We start from the raw sequence: 17,254 nt of genomic DNA on the forward strand, positions 1-17,254 counted from the left end.
TTTTTGAAAAAGAAAAAACAAAGTTAGAGGACTACCTTTTATAATTACAAAACTTATTCTAAAGTTACAGTAATCAATTTATAGTCAATTGATTTTTAACGAAAGTGTCAAGGCAATTCAATGGGAAAAAATAGCCTTTTCCAAAATAATGCTGGGGCAATTGGATGTACATGGTCAATATGATGAATTTAGCTCTTTCCCCTACATTGTACACAAAAGTTAAATAGAAATGTATCAGAATCGGGAGGCTGAGGCAGGAGAATCACTCGAACCCAGGGGGCAGAGGTTGTGGTGAGCCGAGATCATGCCACTGCAGTCCAGCCTGGGCAACAGAGTGAGACTCAGTCCCCAAAAAAAAAAAAAAAAAAGTGTCATAAACTTAAATATAGGAACTAAATGCTATAATTTTTTTTTTTTTTTTTTTTTTTTTTTTTTTGGAGACAATCTCATTCTGTCGCCTAGGCTGGAGTGCAGTGGCGCAATCTCGGCTTACTGCAAGCTCCGCCTCCCGGGTTCATGCCATTCTCCTGCCTCAGCCTCCCAAGTAGCTGGGACTACAGGCGCCCGCCACCACGCCCGGCTAATTTTTTGTATTTTTAGTAGAGACAGGGTTTCACCGTTAGCCAGGATGGTCTTGATCTCCTGACCTCATGATCTGCCCACCTCGGCCTCCCAAAGTGCTGGGATTACAGGGGTGAGCCACTGTGCCTGGCCTTAAAATGCTATAACTTTTATAAGAAAACATAAGAGAAAATCTTTGTGACCTTGTGTTAAGACAAAGATTTCTTAGCTAGAACACCAAATGCACGATCCATTAAAGAAAACATTGATAAAATGGACTTAAAAATGAAAACCTCTGCACTTCAAAAGACACCATTAAGAAAACGAAAAGATAAGCCACAACTGGAAAAGCATATTGGCAAATCAGGTATCTGATAAAGAACCTGGATCTAGAATATATAAATAATTCTTACAAAACAACAAAAAGAAGAGAGACAACACACCTTGAAATGGGCAAATTATCTGAATAGACATCTCCCCAGAGAAGATATCCCAATGGCCAGTAGCACATAAAAAGATACTCAACATTATTAGTCATTAGAGAAATACAAATTAAAATGAGATACTACTCTATACCTACTAGAATAGCTATAATAAAAAAAGAGAGACAATAAGTATTGGTGAGCATGTGGAGAAACTGGAACCCTCATATATTATTGATGAGAATGTAAATAGTACAGCCACTTCGAAAAACAGATCGGGAATTTCTTACAAATTTAAACATAGATTTACCAAGGGACCCAGCAATTTTACTGCCAAATATCTATGCAAGAGGGAATAAAACATGCCCACACAAAAGCTTACACATAAATTTTTTGTAGCAGGATTATCTATAATAGCTCAAAATGGAAAAAACCCTCGACTGTTGATCAGCTGAGGATGGATAAATAAGAGTCGTATATGGCTGGATGCAGTGGCTCACGCCTGTAATGCCAGCACTTGGGAGGCCAAGGTGGGACGACCAGTTGAGGCCAGGAGTTCAAGACCAGCCTGGCAACACAGACCCTAGTTCTACAAAATATTAAAATAAAAACTTTTTAAAATGATGTAGCCACACAGTGGAACACAATTCAGCAATAAAGAATAAAATATAATGTGGATAAATGTCAAGAATGTTCTGCTGAATGGAAATAGCCAAACATAAAAGACCATATATTTTATGATTGCATTTATATGAAAAGTCCAGAAAAGGAAAAGTCTATAGAGATGGAAAATAGACTTGTGGTTGTCTAGGATTAGAGATAAAATCAGGGAATGACTGCAAATGAATATGATAGATCTTTTTGGAGTCATGGAAACATTCTAAAATTAGACTGTGGTGATAGTTGTACAACTCTGTAAATTTTACCAAACATTGCATTTTATATTTAAGATGAAAAATACATGGTTTTAAAATTATACACCCAATTAAATATGTTGAAAAGAGTTTTACAATGGGTAAATGAATACGTCTTCAGGCCTTTAATGTTTGCTTTTTTGGTCTGTTATTCATTTCTTGGTTTTAGTTGTTGCTGGCCTAGAATCCACCATCCATTTTTTTTTCAGACATGACTCTCAGTAGCATCATCAACTCCATTGTCCCAACTTCTCTGCACTTTACCTACTCAGAAGTTTGGATTATGGACAAACTGAACCACGTACATTCTCCACTCTGTATAGACTTATACATGCCATTGTCAGTAAATATTCAAGTTATCTGATATTTATTATTCTCTTAGCAACATTTGCCAATTTTAGTACAGATGCCTTGTGAAGTCTTTTTCTGACTCTTCTTACCTGTGATTTCACAACTTAATTCTTCTTCTCAAACCCCCAATTTCAAATTGCTACCTTTGTTTTGACCTCTATTTCACAGAAAAGGTAGAGACCATCTAGTGTGAACTAATATGAACTCCCTTAATTTCTTGTCTTCATAGTGACAGATATATTTATTTGTAGCGCAATTGTCATTCCATACATCCTTACTTGAGTTTGGCAGTGTCTCTCCTCTCTCAAATCCTGTAAATCTTTAGTTCTGCATCAACTTAACTATGTTTTTGTTTTCTTGTGTGTTTACATGCAGGCCATTGGGCACTGATTGAATACTGAGAGTCACATGAATGCATTGGAGCCAGAAATGTTTATGATTTTTTAATGTCAGCTGGACCTCTGTCACTTCTAAGTCATCCTTTAGATGTTTCTAATTCGCTCCATCTTCTATTTTCCATAGGCGCTATCACAAAAATTTACCCCATCCTTACCTCTCAAACTCTCAGCATATGGCTTTATTTCACTCACACTCTTGGCAACCAACCTCCACTTCACCTATACATATGTTCTTTCTGCCATTTACTCCTGTTATGGACAGAAGAATTGTGTCCTCCCAAAATTCATCCGTCGAAGCCCTACTTCCAAAGTGAGGTGATTTGGGGATAGGACCTTTAAGGAGGTAATAAAGGTTAAATGCAGTCATAAGGGTGTGGCCCTAATTGAGTAAGACTGGTGTCCCTGTAGAAGAGGAAGAGACATCAGAGATGTGGGTGCACAGAGAGGCCATAGGAAGACAGTGAGAAGGCGGCCATTGTAAGCCAAGGAGCAAGATCTCAGGAAAAACCAAACCTGCCAACACCTTGATCTAGGACTTCCAGCCTCCAGAACTGTGAGTAAATAAATGTTGTTGTCTAAGCCCCCCAGTCTGTGGTATTTTGTTATGGCAGCCCTAGAAGACTAAGTCAACTCCTCTTGTTCATCTATCATCCCCTCTTCTATGCTTTAGAGTAAAATCTTTTCATTTATTTTAGAATGTTGCTCTACTCTCTCTTTCCTTTACTTTAATCACCTTATATAGCCTTTGGCTCTTTCTCATATTAAAAACAAAACAGAATAGACCCAGTGTTTCCTCTATCACCAAACATCTCCCCATTCTTTCACAGTTTGGGAAGAAGGAACTCCTTCCCCCTCTTTCTGGTACCCACTTCCAGTTCCTGCAGCACCTTGTAGCAGATTCCTAGTTGTCTTTTCTTCTTCATAGAACAGAGCGTGGAGTTCAACCAAAAAACGATCTTTCTTTGCTTTTCTTCTATCTATTAAGTTCTTGCTCATGAGATATAAATAACAATGTTGTGTGGGAATTTCTGAGAAATTTTCTTAAAGGAAAGGGTGTGTCTTATGTCCTTTTGTCCTTCTTACTCTCTGAAATATGGACTCATTTCTGCTTCTCCCAGGTGGACTTAGGACTCTGTTCCCTATCTTTCCATTGTACTTTGTACTGACTTTTATTGTAATTACCATAATGATTTGTAATTGTTTATTTTTACATATGAATTCTCACTGGGCTATAAATATCTTTAAATGTTTGGATTTCTCATGTTTATCAGTGAGTCCAGCACATAGTAGACATTCAGTCTATACTTTTTGAATAAATAAATGGATGAATGATTGAACCTATGGATTGCTTTGATCATTGTATTAGTCCATTCTCAAGCTGCTATGAAGAAATACCTGAGATTGGGTAATTTATAAAGGAAAGAAGTTTAATTGACTCTCAGTTCCGCATTGTTGGGTAGGCCTCAGGAGACTTACAATCGTGGTGGAAGGCACCTCTTCACAGGGTGGCAAGAGAGAGAATGAGAGCCGAGCGAAGGAGGACGCCCCTTACAAAACCATGAGATCTTGTGAGAACGAATTCTCTATCATGAGAACAGCATGGGGGAACCACACCCATGATTCAATTATTTCCACCTGGTCCTGCCCTTGACATATAGGAATTACTAAAATTCAAGGTGAGATTTGGGTGGGAACACAGAGCCAAACTATATCAATCATGATAAACTTTGGGTTTCTTTTTATCTTAATCCATTGATTAGTCAGTCATCCTTGCACTTAGTGTGTGGGGTAAATATCAGTTACAATGCTCTGTGCTAAGAGCAGTGCAGGATAACGGATGAACTGGACTCAAGGCTCTTGCTGTCTAGTAGACAAGAAAATGCATGAGCCAAGCAACCATAATACAAAGCAGAAGGTAAGAAGTGCCAAATGAGAGGTACAGAGATAGACTGACTTAAGAGATGGAAGAGAGACCTTTTGTTTAAAAGATTAGGGAAGACTCTATGGAAGATGTGGCATTAAATAGGGCTTTGAAGATGGTGAGAAATGAGTATGTGGAATTGGAAAGGAGAACATCCTAATATGTAAAAATAGAAGAAAAACTGGATTATGGAAAATGTGTGGTATCATTACATGGAAAACAGGGTACATACAACAGAATTATTATGACATAAATACTGAAAAGGTAAGTTGGGGTCCAGTTACGGGGAAATCTGGGATTACCCCAAATAAAGGGAGCCACTACAGGTGATTGTTTGTGAGGGCTACAGTGACTCGGGTCTTGAGACCTTACAGATAAATAACCAACTAGTTAAGTTGTCAGTCTTTCTCTGTGATTTCAGTTGACTTAATCATGACTGTAAAACCTCAACCTCCTGCACAGAGAAGGTAGAGTGCTAAAAACTTTTTATTGACATCAGATCTCATTCCTTCGGATTCATCAGAGGAATTCAGAAACTGTTAACAAAATGTTAGACCAAACCCCCTGAGTATGCATAGCTGAACTCCAACAGTTGGTTCTGAAGGATGAGTAATATCTGCAACGACACTAATCTTCAGAGCTGATGTCCCACTTTATTGGGAGATCTGAGGACCTGAAAGCACTTTGACGAAGCACCAAGCTGTGAGCAGTATGGTCACCTTCACACTTCAGTGGTAATGGTTGGAAGTAAGCAGATGTTTCTGAACAGATTAAGAGGAGTTTCCCTATTCAGAGTATTGGCAAGTGTTAAGTTTTGTAGTCAGATGGACTTGGGTCTGAATCTTAACTCTGCATCTCCTACTAGTGATGACTCTGCAGCCAGTTATCTAATCTCTGAGCTTCAGCTTCCTTCTCTGTGAATTACTGGCTTATAATCTTTAGTTCGTGGTGTTGTGCCATGCAATGTTTTTCAAATTACCTGTGGTAATTTTTTTTTTTAAGTTCCAATCTGTTTTTCTTTTTTTTAAAGTTGTAGTCTATTATAGATGGTTACTTTCATAGAATATAATACACATAACTAGAAAAGTAAAATGAAAAAGGTATATAAAATATATGCTTTGTTTCTTTTTTGTTATTGGATTCCACAGACATGAGTCTGGCTGTAGGTCTAGGAGCAATAATGGGTAATGGGGACAGTTCCAGAGAGGATCATCTGTCTTTTGCAACAGACCTCAAGAGAGGCCGTTACAGGTTATTTAGGCAAGGAAGACTAAATTCAGAGAAGAGGGAAAGCTGTTGGCAAAGAAAACATATCAAATTTGGAGTTCAAGATTTCCAGCTTCATCAGAATCTGCTTATATGTCTCCATCCCAAATTTTAGGGGAATACTTCTTTTTCAACCCATGTCCTAACTTTATCATAAGAGGCATCATGGGGTTGGGAATTTAACTTGCGTTGTAATTCAGCCACTCTCAGGATTAGTGTGTGTGTGTATGTGTGTATGTGTGTGTGTGTTTAGAAACCTTAGCCCTGCAGTTATAAGAGATAAAGATTTCTTCTGGGTCACCATTCTACTTCATCTCCCTTTTTGTGTTGGGAATAAAGCCCTGAGCTCCTTATTTTAGAAGCAAGCAGGCAACCTTATTGTACTCTCCATTTTCACTAAAATAATCCATGAGAGGAACTGAAGCCCACAAACATAGATAGAACTCATGATGGACTAGAACCTGTGCTGGTCTCTGTATGAGTCAGCTCAGCTGCCATCACAAAGTACCAGTGACTGTGCAGCTTATGCAACAGAAATGTGTTTTCTCACAGGTCTGGAGGCTGGAAGCCCAAGTCAAGGTCTGGCAGGGTTTGGTTTCTGGTGAGCGCTCTTTCTGGCTTGCAGGTAGCTGCCTTTTCACTGTGTCATCACATGAGAGAGATCTCTGGTGTCTCTTCTTATAAGGGCACTAATCCTACCCACCCTTATGACCTCATTTAACCTTAGTTACTCCTTAGGCCTTATCTCCAAATGCAGTCACATTGAGGGTTAGATCTTCCACATATACATCGGGGGGAGACAATTCTGTCCATAGCAATCTTTCCATCTTTAATTTTCCAACTTCAATGATGTAGGTCTCATGCAGGAAAAGCTGGGGTTCTTTGTTACAGGTGTAGACACACATCTAGCTCAGGGGTTGTAGAAGATGAAGAAGGATCCAGTGGGAAGTAGAATGGCTGTGGGGCCACCACTGTCCTGAGCCACCGAGAGGAGCTAGCAGATAATGATGGGGTCCATGACTTGCAACAGTACCTGGTACCCCTGCAGTGACTTTCTAAGTGTAAAAGCAATGTGGCTGCAGCTTCACTTATACTTTTCAAATCTCATGCTACATGTCTCTTGTGCCCTATGCTCTGAAACTTTCAGAGACAGGAAATGTAGTTCCAGCTTACCTAAGCTGACATAGTAGGGAGAAACTAGATCATCTAACACATTTAGGTTATAAAAGGAAAGAAGAATGGAGAGATGTGATCTGATAGGTGTTTTTAAAAGACCAGTCTTGTAGAAAATGGAGTACAGCAGAGCAGGAGTGGCGGAGGAACTTGGGTAGGAGTGCATCATGTGACAATAGTATGCCTAGGATGGTAGCAGGGGAGACGGAGAGTTCTATTTTGATGGACTGAATGTGTACATTTTAGGTGGTGAGAAGTTAGTGAATCCCAGGGATTCAGTTGGGGTGATGAGATGAATGGTAGTACAATTAATATAGTTAGGAAAGACTAGGGTAGGAAAAGGTTTGGAGGATCATTCAGTAGGCATTCAGGTATTCAGCTGTAAATAGAGACAGTCCAACAAATAATTGTTTAAATAAGTAAGGAGATTTTAGACTCAAATGATTACAAGTCCTGGGGTAGTTATTCCAGTGCTAAGGAGTGGTTCAACAAAGTCATATAAACGGTTTCAGCCCCCCTCCCCCATCTTCTCCCTTCCCCCTCCTTTCTCCTTCCCTTCTCCCTCCCCTCCTCCTCCCCTCCCTCCCTCCTTCCCTTCTCCCTCCCCTCCTCCTCCCTTCCCTCCCTCCCTTCCTCCCTTCTCATCCTCAGGGTGGTTGCCCCATTGTTGCAAGATGCTTGGCAAATCTCTGTCCACATCCTGAGCATGGAAAGATTGAAAAACACAGGCCAAACTGGTATGCCACAAAGACTACCCCTTTTAAAGTGATTTCCCAAAAGCTACACCAAGTGATTTCTGCTTACATCTTATTGGACAGAATGGAGTCACATGCCCACTGCAACTAGACAGCTGCTAGAGAGCAGGAGATATGTGGTTGGGGTTTGGATCAACCATATGCTGGATGTGTAAGTCTGAGTGAGTTAGTTAAGGAGCCAAGTGAAAATGTCAGGTAACCAGCTGGAAAAATGGGCCTGTATTTTAGGAGTGTCAATCTTTGGCCTACCTGGCTCACTCAGATGAACTGAAATGTGAAATGGTAAGTTCTGGTAAGTGTGCTGTTATCCTACCCTGCAAAGCATGCTCCTGTGTGCATGTGTGCATTTACGAAGGGAGAGTGGGGCTTGAATACGACTGCCAGCCTAACAGCTAAGTCTGCAGCTGGGTTAATGTAAAGCATGAGAACAGGTTTTAGAGATGTGGAAGGCTTGCACCTGCTGAGGCCAGCAGCCTACTACAAAACTGGTCAGAGCCTTGACTATCATGTGTGCTCTGAGCTCAGATTGGGCTGTTGTGAATGATAAAAAGATTTATACCCAGTTTGTAGATCAGAGGTAAACTATGACCTGCAGGCTAAATCCAGCCAGATTTTGTAAATCAAGTGTTACTGGAGCACATGTTTATGTGCCATCCACGGCTGCTCTCATGCTAAACAGCAGACTTGGGTAGTAGCCACAGAGACCACATGGCCTAAAGGGCCTAAGATATTTACTGTCTGTATCTTCATAGAAAAAAGTTTGTTGACTGTTGGTGTAGATCACACTTCTGTTTAGGTTAATGTCAGATTAAGTAATTATACTGTAGGTAGACTTCATTTGGCATATAAGGGATTGAATGTATGTGAGTCCGATTACCTATTAGATCTCATTTGCTCTCTTAGTTTCCTTTCTTTGGAGACCTTCTCCTTTCTGCTAGTCATCCTATCTAGGGTATCTGTGGAATTTGCAGGCTCAGAGGACTGTCATAGCAATATACAAGATGGAGGCTTGCTCCTCACAACTCTGCTACGTGTCATGGAGGAGGGTTTCCCCACCCTGCTGTGTATCCTAAGGGAACTTTCAGGGTTGGTGATTGATCTCATTGCCTACCTCTGCTCAACCACTGGCATGCTTAAGATAAATTTCAAGGAAATGTTGTCAGAAGTACTTGGTTAAAGTCGAGATTCTGCCTGGATCTTCTGGCTCCCCAAATAGGAATTTCCAAATCAAATACTGTAGTAACCAGAAGTTTGTTCCTACTAATGACTATGCAGTAGCTCATGTCTGGTCACTGTCCTGTCAATTTCTATGCTTGTAGAATATTGGACAGAGGAAATGAGCAAAACTAATGTGGTTTAATTTTAGAAAGAAGCTCAATGATCAGGGTCAGGTGTTGGAGTTGTTTACCAAAGTACTTAGTTATAAAAATGTCCTTTCTAAGGATTTAGGCATGAAGCAGACGTCTTGACTGTATTACATCAGCATCTCCCCAAGTGTTCAGTGAGATAATGTATTAGGGAAAAAAGGTTTGGGATTAAATCTTTCAGAAAATGTTGGCTTGAATAAATTCACCCTGTTCACTGCTGAACTTCTAAAAGTTTTTTAATTGTTAGTGTTGATAGATAATCTTTAATAGGAGGATATGTTATGCAGTATTTTTCAAACTTGTTTGATCATAGAATGCTTGTGACTAAAAACACCTGTACTAGACTAGTATTCTGTAGAACAGTCTTTGGTAAACACTGATTTAGTCAATCACCTGCCTGACAGCTGGACTATGGAGTGGATATTTTTTTTCCAGGTTTCTTTGAATAACGTAATTCTAGGTTAAAAATCCTTCAATCATAGGTCACAATTAGGCCTTCACTAGTTTAATATCACACAAGATGAATTCACTTGAGATAAGATATAAAAAATGCTTTTTAGGTAGATGAAAAAACTCATGCAGTGGGAGTCATGACAGGTAAGGTAGGACATTTCTGCCACTCACTAGCTGTCCTGTCTTAAGGAAGTTACATAAGTTATCTCTGTCCCAGGATCCTGACCTATACAATGTGAGTAGTACTACCTCTCTCTCAAGGGATTGCATGATTGTGTGTCTGTTTATGTGTATGACTTCTTTAAATTTAATCCCTGTTTTAGCTGCAAGGAAATGAATTTTAGTTTCTTCAAAAGCTTATGAAAAAAAGATGTGAAAATTTATTTAGGCTGATTTTAGTGTAACATTGTTTTTTTATAAAATAATTTTATAAAAGAGTCCATCAAGATATTATATAGAAAATGCACACTAAGGTAATATATATACACTTCATAAAAATAGAATACATCTTGGCAATTGTTTAGAGTCTATTACCACCATGTACAGTGTATTGACATGCAATATTTATGTTAATTTGAACACATGAGATTTTTAAAAAACCAAACCTGTCCCACTGGTATCTTTAAAAATTGTTTTCATTGACAGGAAAATAAAATTCTGGAACGTAAAAGTTCTGAAGCTAACGGGATGAAAGTTTATATTAAAATGTTAAAGTTCCATGCCATGTACAACTGTCATGAGGGCAAAGCGATCTTTCTTTTTCTTTAATTATTATCATAAGTGGTTCAGCTGATCTCACAAAATCACTGAAAATAATATCCTTGTTCTGAATGTTCCATCAAGATAAGCACCATTTGGGATCAAATAAGCCTTCTAGTAGCTGTACTATATTTTAAAAAATGAGTGGTGTCTTTCTCCTTAAAAATGAAAATAGGTAAGTCCTATTATAATGTATCAATACTTACAAAAATCTCCAGAAGTTATTTTATAAGCTTTGATCAAAATACTTAGTAACTACTTTTATGATTCTAAGAACAGTCAAATGCTCAAAAACTCTATTTGACTCTGAATCAGTTGTTTTTTTGTTGTTGTTGTTTGGTTTGGCTTTCAGGAAAATGATCTTAGGTACTACACTACTATAAACCATCACTGATATGTCCTGTTAGATGTTCAGAATAATCTTTGGGAAGTAACTGCTCCAGTGTAATAAATAATAAGGGACTTTTCTAGACCATACTTCAAGATATGACCATGGTGGGATCATGAAAATACCTCAGAAGTACCAAGGAAGGCACACAAAACAGAGTGTAGCACCATTTTCAAGTTGCCAAGATTGCAACTGTTCAAGAGACAGTAATCTGGAAGGGGGCTTGATTGCCATGATTAATGCAGTTTAAATATGTGGAATAGGCTTTGGAGAGCTCCTTAGTATGGATAGGCAGACACAGCTATATAAACTATGAATGTGGTCTGATATTCAATGGTCCCATTGGCACTGTAGGATGAGGCTCGGACCCTCATGCGGTAGGTCTCTGCTTCTCGTAGTGGTCGTGTTGTATACACCACTCCTTTCAGGTTTTCATCCCTCAAGGCAAAAGGAGCAGTCTGTTCCTCATCTACCATGAGGAAAGTTGTCCTGGGATGCATCACTCCATCCTGCGTGTATGCAACCAGCCGGATTAAATCTTGATTGGTGGCTATTCCAAATGGGAGGGAGACGAGTTTGTATTCCAAGGCATATGGGCTCAAGGCACATTCCAAATCATTGGGTGGACAGTTCTTGAGGCAGAACCTAAGGACAACAAACAAATGAAATACACATAGTTATCTGGAAGCAGGAGGAGGCATGATACAGGTGATAGTGATCCATGACAACTTTTAGGCACTACATGCAGGAGGCAGCCTGGCTGTAAAAGCGGTAAGACTCAGTTGTGTTCTGTGTCACTAACTCAAACCAGACACCAGATGACTAGGAGAAGATGCTGGTGTGAAGTCAAATATGTATCTTGCAGCTCCATTAAAAGCAGAAGTGTCTGAGCCATTGAAGTAAGTATGAGTGCCACAAGAGTATTTTCTTTTTTTTTTTTTCCTTTAACTGCTTTATTAAGATATAATTCACAGACCTTACAATTCACTCATATAAAGTGTACAATTCAATGGTTTTTAGAGCATTTACAGAGTTGTACAATCATCGCCACAGTCTGATTTTAGAACATTCTCATCATTCCCAAAAGAACATTTTAGAACATTTCCATCATCCCCTTGCCCATTAGCAGTTACTCCCCATGCCCCCAACACACACCCCAGCCCTAGGCAACCATGAATCTACTTTCTATCTATATATATTCTCCTATTCTGGACATTTTATGTGAATGGAATCATACGATATATGCTCTTTTGTGACTAGCTTCTTTCACTTAGCATAATGTATTCCAGGTTCATTTATGTTAAAGCATGTATCAGTACTTCATTACTTTTTATTGCTAAGTATAATAATATTCCACTGTATGGATATACTACATTTTATTTACCTATTCATCAACTGATGGACATTTAGGTCTTTCCACTTTTTATCTACTATGAATAATGCTGCTATGAACATTTCATTTTTACGTGGATATATGTTTTTGTTTCTATTGCATATATATCTAAGAGTGGAATTGCTGGGTCATGTAATAACTATGTTTAACATTTTGAGGAAGTGTCAACTGTTTTTCAAAGTAGCTACACCATTTTCATACCCATCAGCAATGAATAAGGGTTCTAATTTCTTCACATCCTCGACAACATTTATCTGTCTTTTTAGTTGTGGGGTGGGGGGAGGGGGGAGGGATAGCATTGGGAGATACACCTAATGCTAGATGACGAGTTGGTGGGTGCAGTGCACCAGCATGGCACATGTATACATATGTAACTTACCTGCACATTGCGCACATGTACCATAAAACCTAAAGTATAATAATAATAATAATAATAATAAAAGAAAAAAAAAAACAAAAAGACAACCCAGATTAAAAATGGCAAAGGAGGTGAATAGAAAGAATAGAATATCTATTCAATATTCTTCAGAAGATATTGAAGTATATTCAATATCTTCTTTTATTGGCTTCCTTTTTATCTCCAAAGAAGATACAAAAAATAGCCAGGCTGGGCACTGTGGCTCATGCCTGCAATCCCAACTCTTTGGGCAGCTGAGGTGGGTGGATCACTTGAGTCCAGGAGTTCAAGACCAGCCTGGGTGACATGGCAAAACCCTGTCTCTACAAAAAAAAAAAAAAATTAGCCAAGCATGGTGGCCTTGCCTGTAGTCCCAGCTACTCAGGAGGCTGAGCCAGAAGGATTGGTTGAGCCCAGGAGGTGGAGGTTTCCATGAGCCAAGATCATGTCACTACATTCCAGCCTGGGTGATAGAGTGAGAATCCATCTCAAAAAAAAAAAAAAAAAAAAGAGGGAGAGATAGCCAATAAGCACATGAAAAGATGTTCCATATTATTAGCCATTAGAGAAATGCAAATCACAAGAGACCACTTAAACACCCACTAGGATGACTATATTTAAAAAGCCAGAGTATTTTCTTTAAAATGAAAAGTGAGTTTTGGAAATAAAAGCATCTGCATATATATTGGAAACAAGTACTTCTTAAAGAGGAATACAAGCTACTGTTTAATTATATAGTACCCTAACACTGTTTGAAAGGTGAAACAAAATATATTGATTTTTTTTCTAAAAATAATAAAAGGTCAATTAGGATTTCTGGTGGGGAAGGGGTACTTCTTTTGTAATTGTCGTTCACATTATTGTAGATTAAAAAGCTTTATTTTCTTTTACCAGAGCGTACACTGACTGCTTTTTGAGTCATGACGACTTTTAAACTGTTTGCCAGAAACCGATGGTAATAAAGAGGGGAAAAAATGCACAGAGAACCATTTTATGAAGATAGGATTCTTCAGTCATAGTATTTTTAGAGGTTTTGTTAAGTCTGTATTTTCAATTTTCTCCTTCCTATTCCACGTCCCATCAGACCAATTGAAAATAGGTTTTTGGTGGATTCTGGGCAGTCCACACTTGACTATGCTGCAGTAACTTGGTAAGCGTTACCAAGAGGAAAACAAAGTGAGCTCCGGCCAGTATTTGGTTTCAGAAACACCTTCCTATTAGCAGGGCCTATCCAAGAGGAATATTATCACTTGTTTTCAATCACCCTGTTAACTTGGTACCTGGATAGAGCACAACATTTCTGGAAGGGGAGAGAGAAAATAGAATGGTAGTTTATTCAGAATGCAGAAAAGCCTGTTTCAGACAGAAGGAAATATAAGCAAGATGATGTATGAACGGGCAGACGACTGACTCATCCTCGCTCATCTCCGTTCTCAAGGAGTGGTGAGTCAGTGAAGCAACAGAAAAGGTGCTTCATGGTGGGCTCTAAGTGTGCAGAGCCCTTACCACCCTGAGGCAACACAACAAAAATGAAAAACTTTAAGGAAAGGCAGGCTCTATCACTCCATCAAACACTTGCTGCTGAGGCAGAACCCACCATGTTACATGTTATATTCTGGGAAGACTGCTCCAGGCAACACTGGCAGCCAAGAGTGAGCTTGGGTGGCAGTGGCTGCTGCAGGATGAGCTCATTTCTTGCCCATTCATTGAAGAGAATACTTACTGTAACCCCACATCTTCCTGGAGTTAGTGACTTCCTGTGAGTTACACATGACAAGAGACAAAGTTTATGTTGGTCAAGGAGTGGAAGGAAGGATTTTCAAAAGCATGTCTGGGATGAGAAGGCAAGACATACCCTGAAACAGGATCCCTTTGGTAGTTGGGTGGACAGGGTGTATCGATGCACTGGTAGCTTCCTCTCATGTTGAAGCACATGCGATTGGGTCCACAGTGTACATTCTGCTCCAGACACTCATCGATATCTAGGGACAGCACAGGGAAAATGCAGCATCAGCAATGAGGGTGAGAGAAGGCCATCAGAGCAGGCACTGTGGATGTGTGACTAGAATGTGGAGGGCTAGCCTTCTCCTCCCATGAATGAACTTAGTCATACCTAAGCTTCTTTAACCACAAAATGGGGATCATGACACCTGGCGGGGTTATTTCCCAGATTGCCTCGAGCACATATTTCTTTATGTGAAAGGACATAAAAAAAATGAGAGCTATAAAAGTAGATGGGGAGATATTAAGAGCTCTCTGGTGTCTTTTATATTTGGGAAATACCTTGCATTTGAGTTTTATAAAGCAATATTTTAAATGCACTATGAACAAGCCAAAAATTTAAAGGACATTTGTGAATATTTTTTGCAAAGTGAAGAATCTCCTTAAAATGAGTGATCCTTGCCGAGTGTTTTGTTTTATAATGTCAAATTGTTGAGTGGAAAATAGGGTCTTAGATATGAAAGGAGTCAAGTTATAAATCCAGGAGAGATGGTACAGGCTAGTCAGATCTTGAGGAGAGACAGACAAAACAGGATCAAAGGAGTGGCCCAGGCACCACAATGTAAGCTGATCGAATGGAGCAGTTCACCTTGATCTGGACTGTGTTGAGTCTATCTTCTGTTGTTACGGTAGTGGGATGCTCTCCTTAGGCTAATGGTATGGGGAAAATACGCAAATGAAATACTCTTTATTTTGTTGTTTGCTACACTAAGTTAAGTAGAAACACACTTAAGTGCTTCCTGAAAATGAGTGTTTTTGAGCCACCACTCTTAATTTGGGGTTTATTTTGAGCATCAGGGGATCTGTGAAATGTTTGCGTGCGTATGTGTGTGTGTGTGTGAGACAGAGACAGAGAATGTGAGATTGATTGATGGTTGGATTTTCTGGAAAGAGGGTCCATGGAGTTCAACACAATTCTTAAGGAATTTTAAGATCCCAAATGTAAGAATGGTATTTTAGAGCAATGGTTTTCATACTGGGGCATCCTCATTCCCCTGGTGATACACGAATGTTTTCTAGCAGTATGAATGCAGGCAAATATTTCAGGGAATCAATTCCCATATTCTCATTTTCCATAATTCTCCTCTCTAAAGTCAATTTGCCTGAGAACATCTCATGGCCTGGAGGTCTCTATTCCCTTCTCCCTGTTTCCAACCTTCTGATTTACAAAGACTGATTGCAACTAATCTCAGAGGATAAACAGGGAGTAAGAGTAAGAATATTGGTAATAAAGACTGATGGTGGCTGGCAGGCCTTATTTTATCATGGCCACAAACCAATGGTCTTAGCTCTCTATTTTATTTTTTTTTTGAGACGGAGTCTCACTCTGTCACCCAAGCTGGAGTGTAGTGGTGCAATCTCGGCTCATTGCAAGCTCCGCCTCCTGGGCTCAAGTGATTCTCCTGCCTCAGCTTCCAGAGTAGCTGGGACTATGGGCATGCGTCACCATGCCTGGCTGATTTTTGTATTTTTAGTAGAGAGGAGGTTTCACCATGTTTGCAGGCTGTTCTTGAACCCCTGACCTTTGGTGATCTGCCCACCTCGGCCTCCCATTAGCTCTCTATTTTAAATTAGATTTCAGAAGTGGGTTGGTTGTCATGGGGACACCTACTAACATTTTTGTTTGAACAGAAAAAATCACCTTAGACTTTTTCTGACAGTAGATCTGATTAATTTGACAACGAGTACAGACTTTCAAATTATATAGTGGCCATCCTCCATTAACCGAGGGAGTTAAATCTGCAGCTCTGAAGTTTTGATGAAAATATATTTAAAGCTTGAGCACATTAACATAACAATCTGTATAAGAATGCCAGAATTCACGTCCTTTGCAACTATTTAAACTTATAAGAAACTTTAGTGGTTAATTTTTAAAAGTATGAGTAAAGTACGAGGTTTTCAAAGTCTAAGTCAATTGGCTGCATATAGCATTGGTCCTGAGATACAAGAGGGAAAAATGACAATTAAATGGACTAAATTGGTTCTCCACAGGTGGGTCCTGATGGTCAAATGCACTTCTATCATGGAAGCTGTGCTAAGAACAATGTTACTACGATGTCATTGTACAGTAGTACATAATTTGGTAGTTGGATAATGGTATTTATATTGGGACTTGATACAAAAATAAGCATTTTAGATTTGGCTCCAAATATTTTCTAAGGAAACCACAGACAATGCAATTATTTATTTAAAACAATAACAGTCTGCACAAAGTAAAAAGATACTGGGTTAGAATGATACGGAGTAAATAACTTTTTAGTTAGTTATATGTGCTGACAATGATGTAATATGCTATTACTAGTATTATACTAGGATTGGCTTTCCTACAGGAACGAAACACAATGTGAAAAAACTTATTTCAGTGAAGTCTTGCCTACTGCCTCTGTGAAAAAATTTCTAATTATGATTTTATCAGCCAGGAGGGCTTAATCTTCTTGACAAAATAAGATTGTCTCAGTGACGTGAAAAGCCTTCTAGAAAAATGTGAAATTCAATTAGCCTTATCTTCCTTCTCTCATTAAAAAATTTTCTCTTCATATTCATCATCCACATTTTATCTCATTTTCATCATGAACTCTTGCAGAAACATGAAGCCAGTAGGCCGCAGGGGTCCATGATAGTGGTGGTGTGGAGACTAGAAGCTGGACGCACATCAGTGTGCATAATGAGTTGTTATTTAGTAGTTACCTTATGATATATTTTCATTGGGTAAATATGAATCTATAAAGAAATAT

At 39.0% G+C, this 17,254-nt stretch overlaps 1 protein-coding gene across 4 annotated transcripts in view; it reads right to left on the reverse strand.

Moving 5' to 3' along the window:
• Positions 1–9,938: 9,938 nt before the first annotated feature.
• The window catches only part of HMCN1 (hemicentin 1), a 448,248-nt gene continuing 440,932 nt past the window's right edge, over positions 9,939–17,254 (reverse strand). For all 4 annotated transcript variants that reach the window (XM_054449377.2, XM_063647968.1, XM_063647964.1 and 1 more), the window contains 2 exons: positions 14,374–14,500; positions 9,939–11,373 (listed from right to left, as the gene is read on the reverse strand). In XM_054449377.2, the coding sequence (XP_054305352.1) occupies positions 11,007–11,373; positions 14,374–14,500 (494 nt within the window). In that variant the 3' untranslated portion in view covers positions 9,939–11,006. The remainder of the gene's footprint in view (positions 11,374–14,373; positions 14,501–17,254) is intronic.

Source organism: Pongo pygmaeus, chromosome 1 (genome assembly GCF_028885625.2).
Source record: "Pongo pygmaeus isolate AG05252 chromosome 1, NHGRI_mPonPyg2-v2.0_pri, whole genome shotgun sequence".
NCBI classification, from domain to species: Eukaryota; Metazoa; Chordata; class Mammalia; order Primates; family Hominidae; genus Pongo; species Pongo pygmaeus.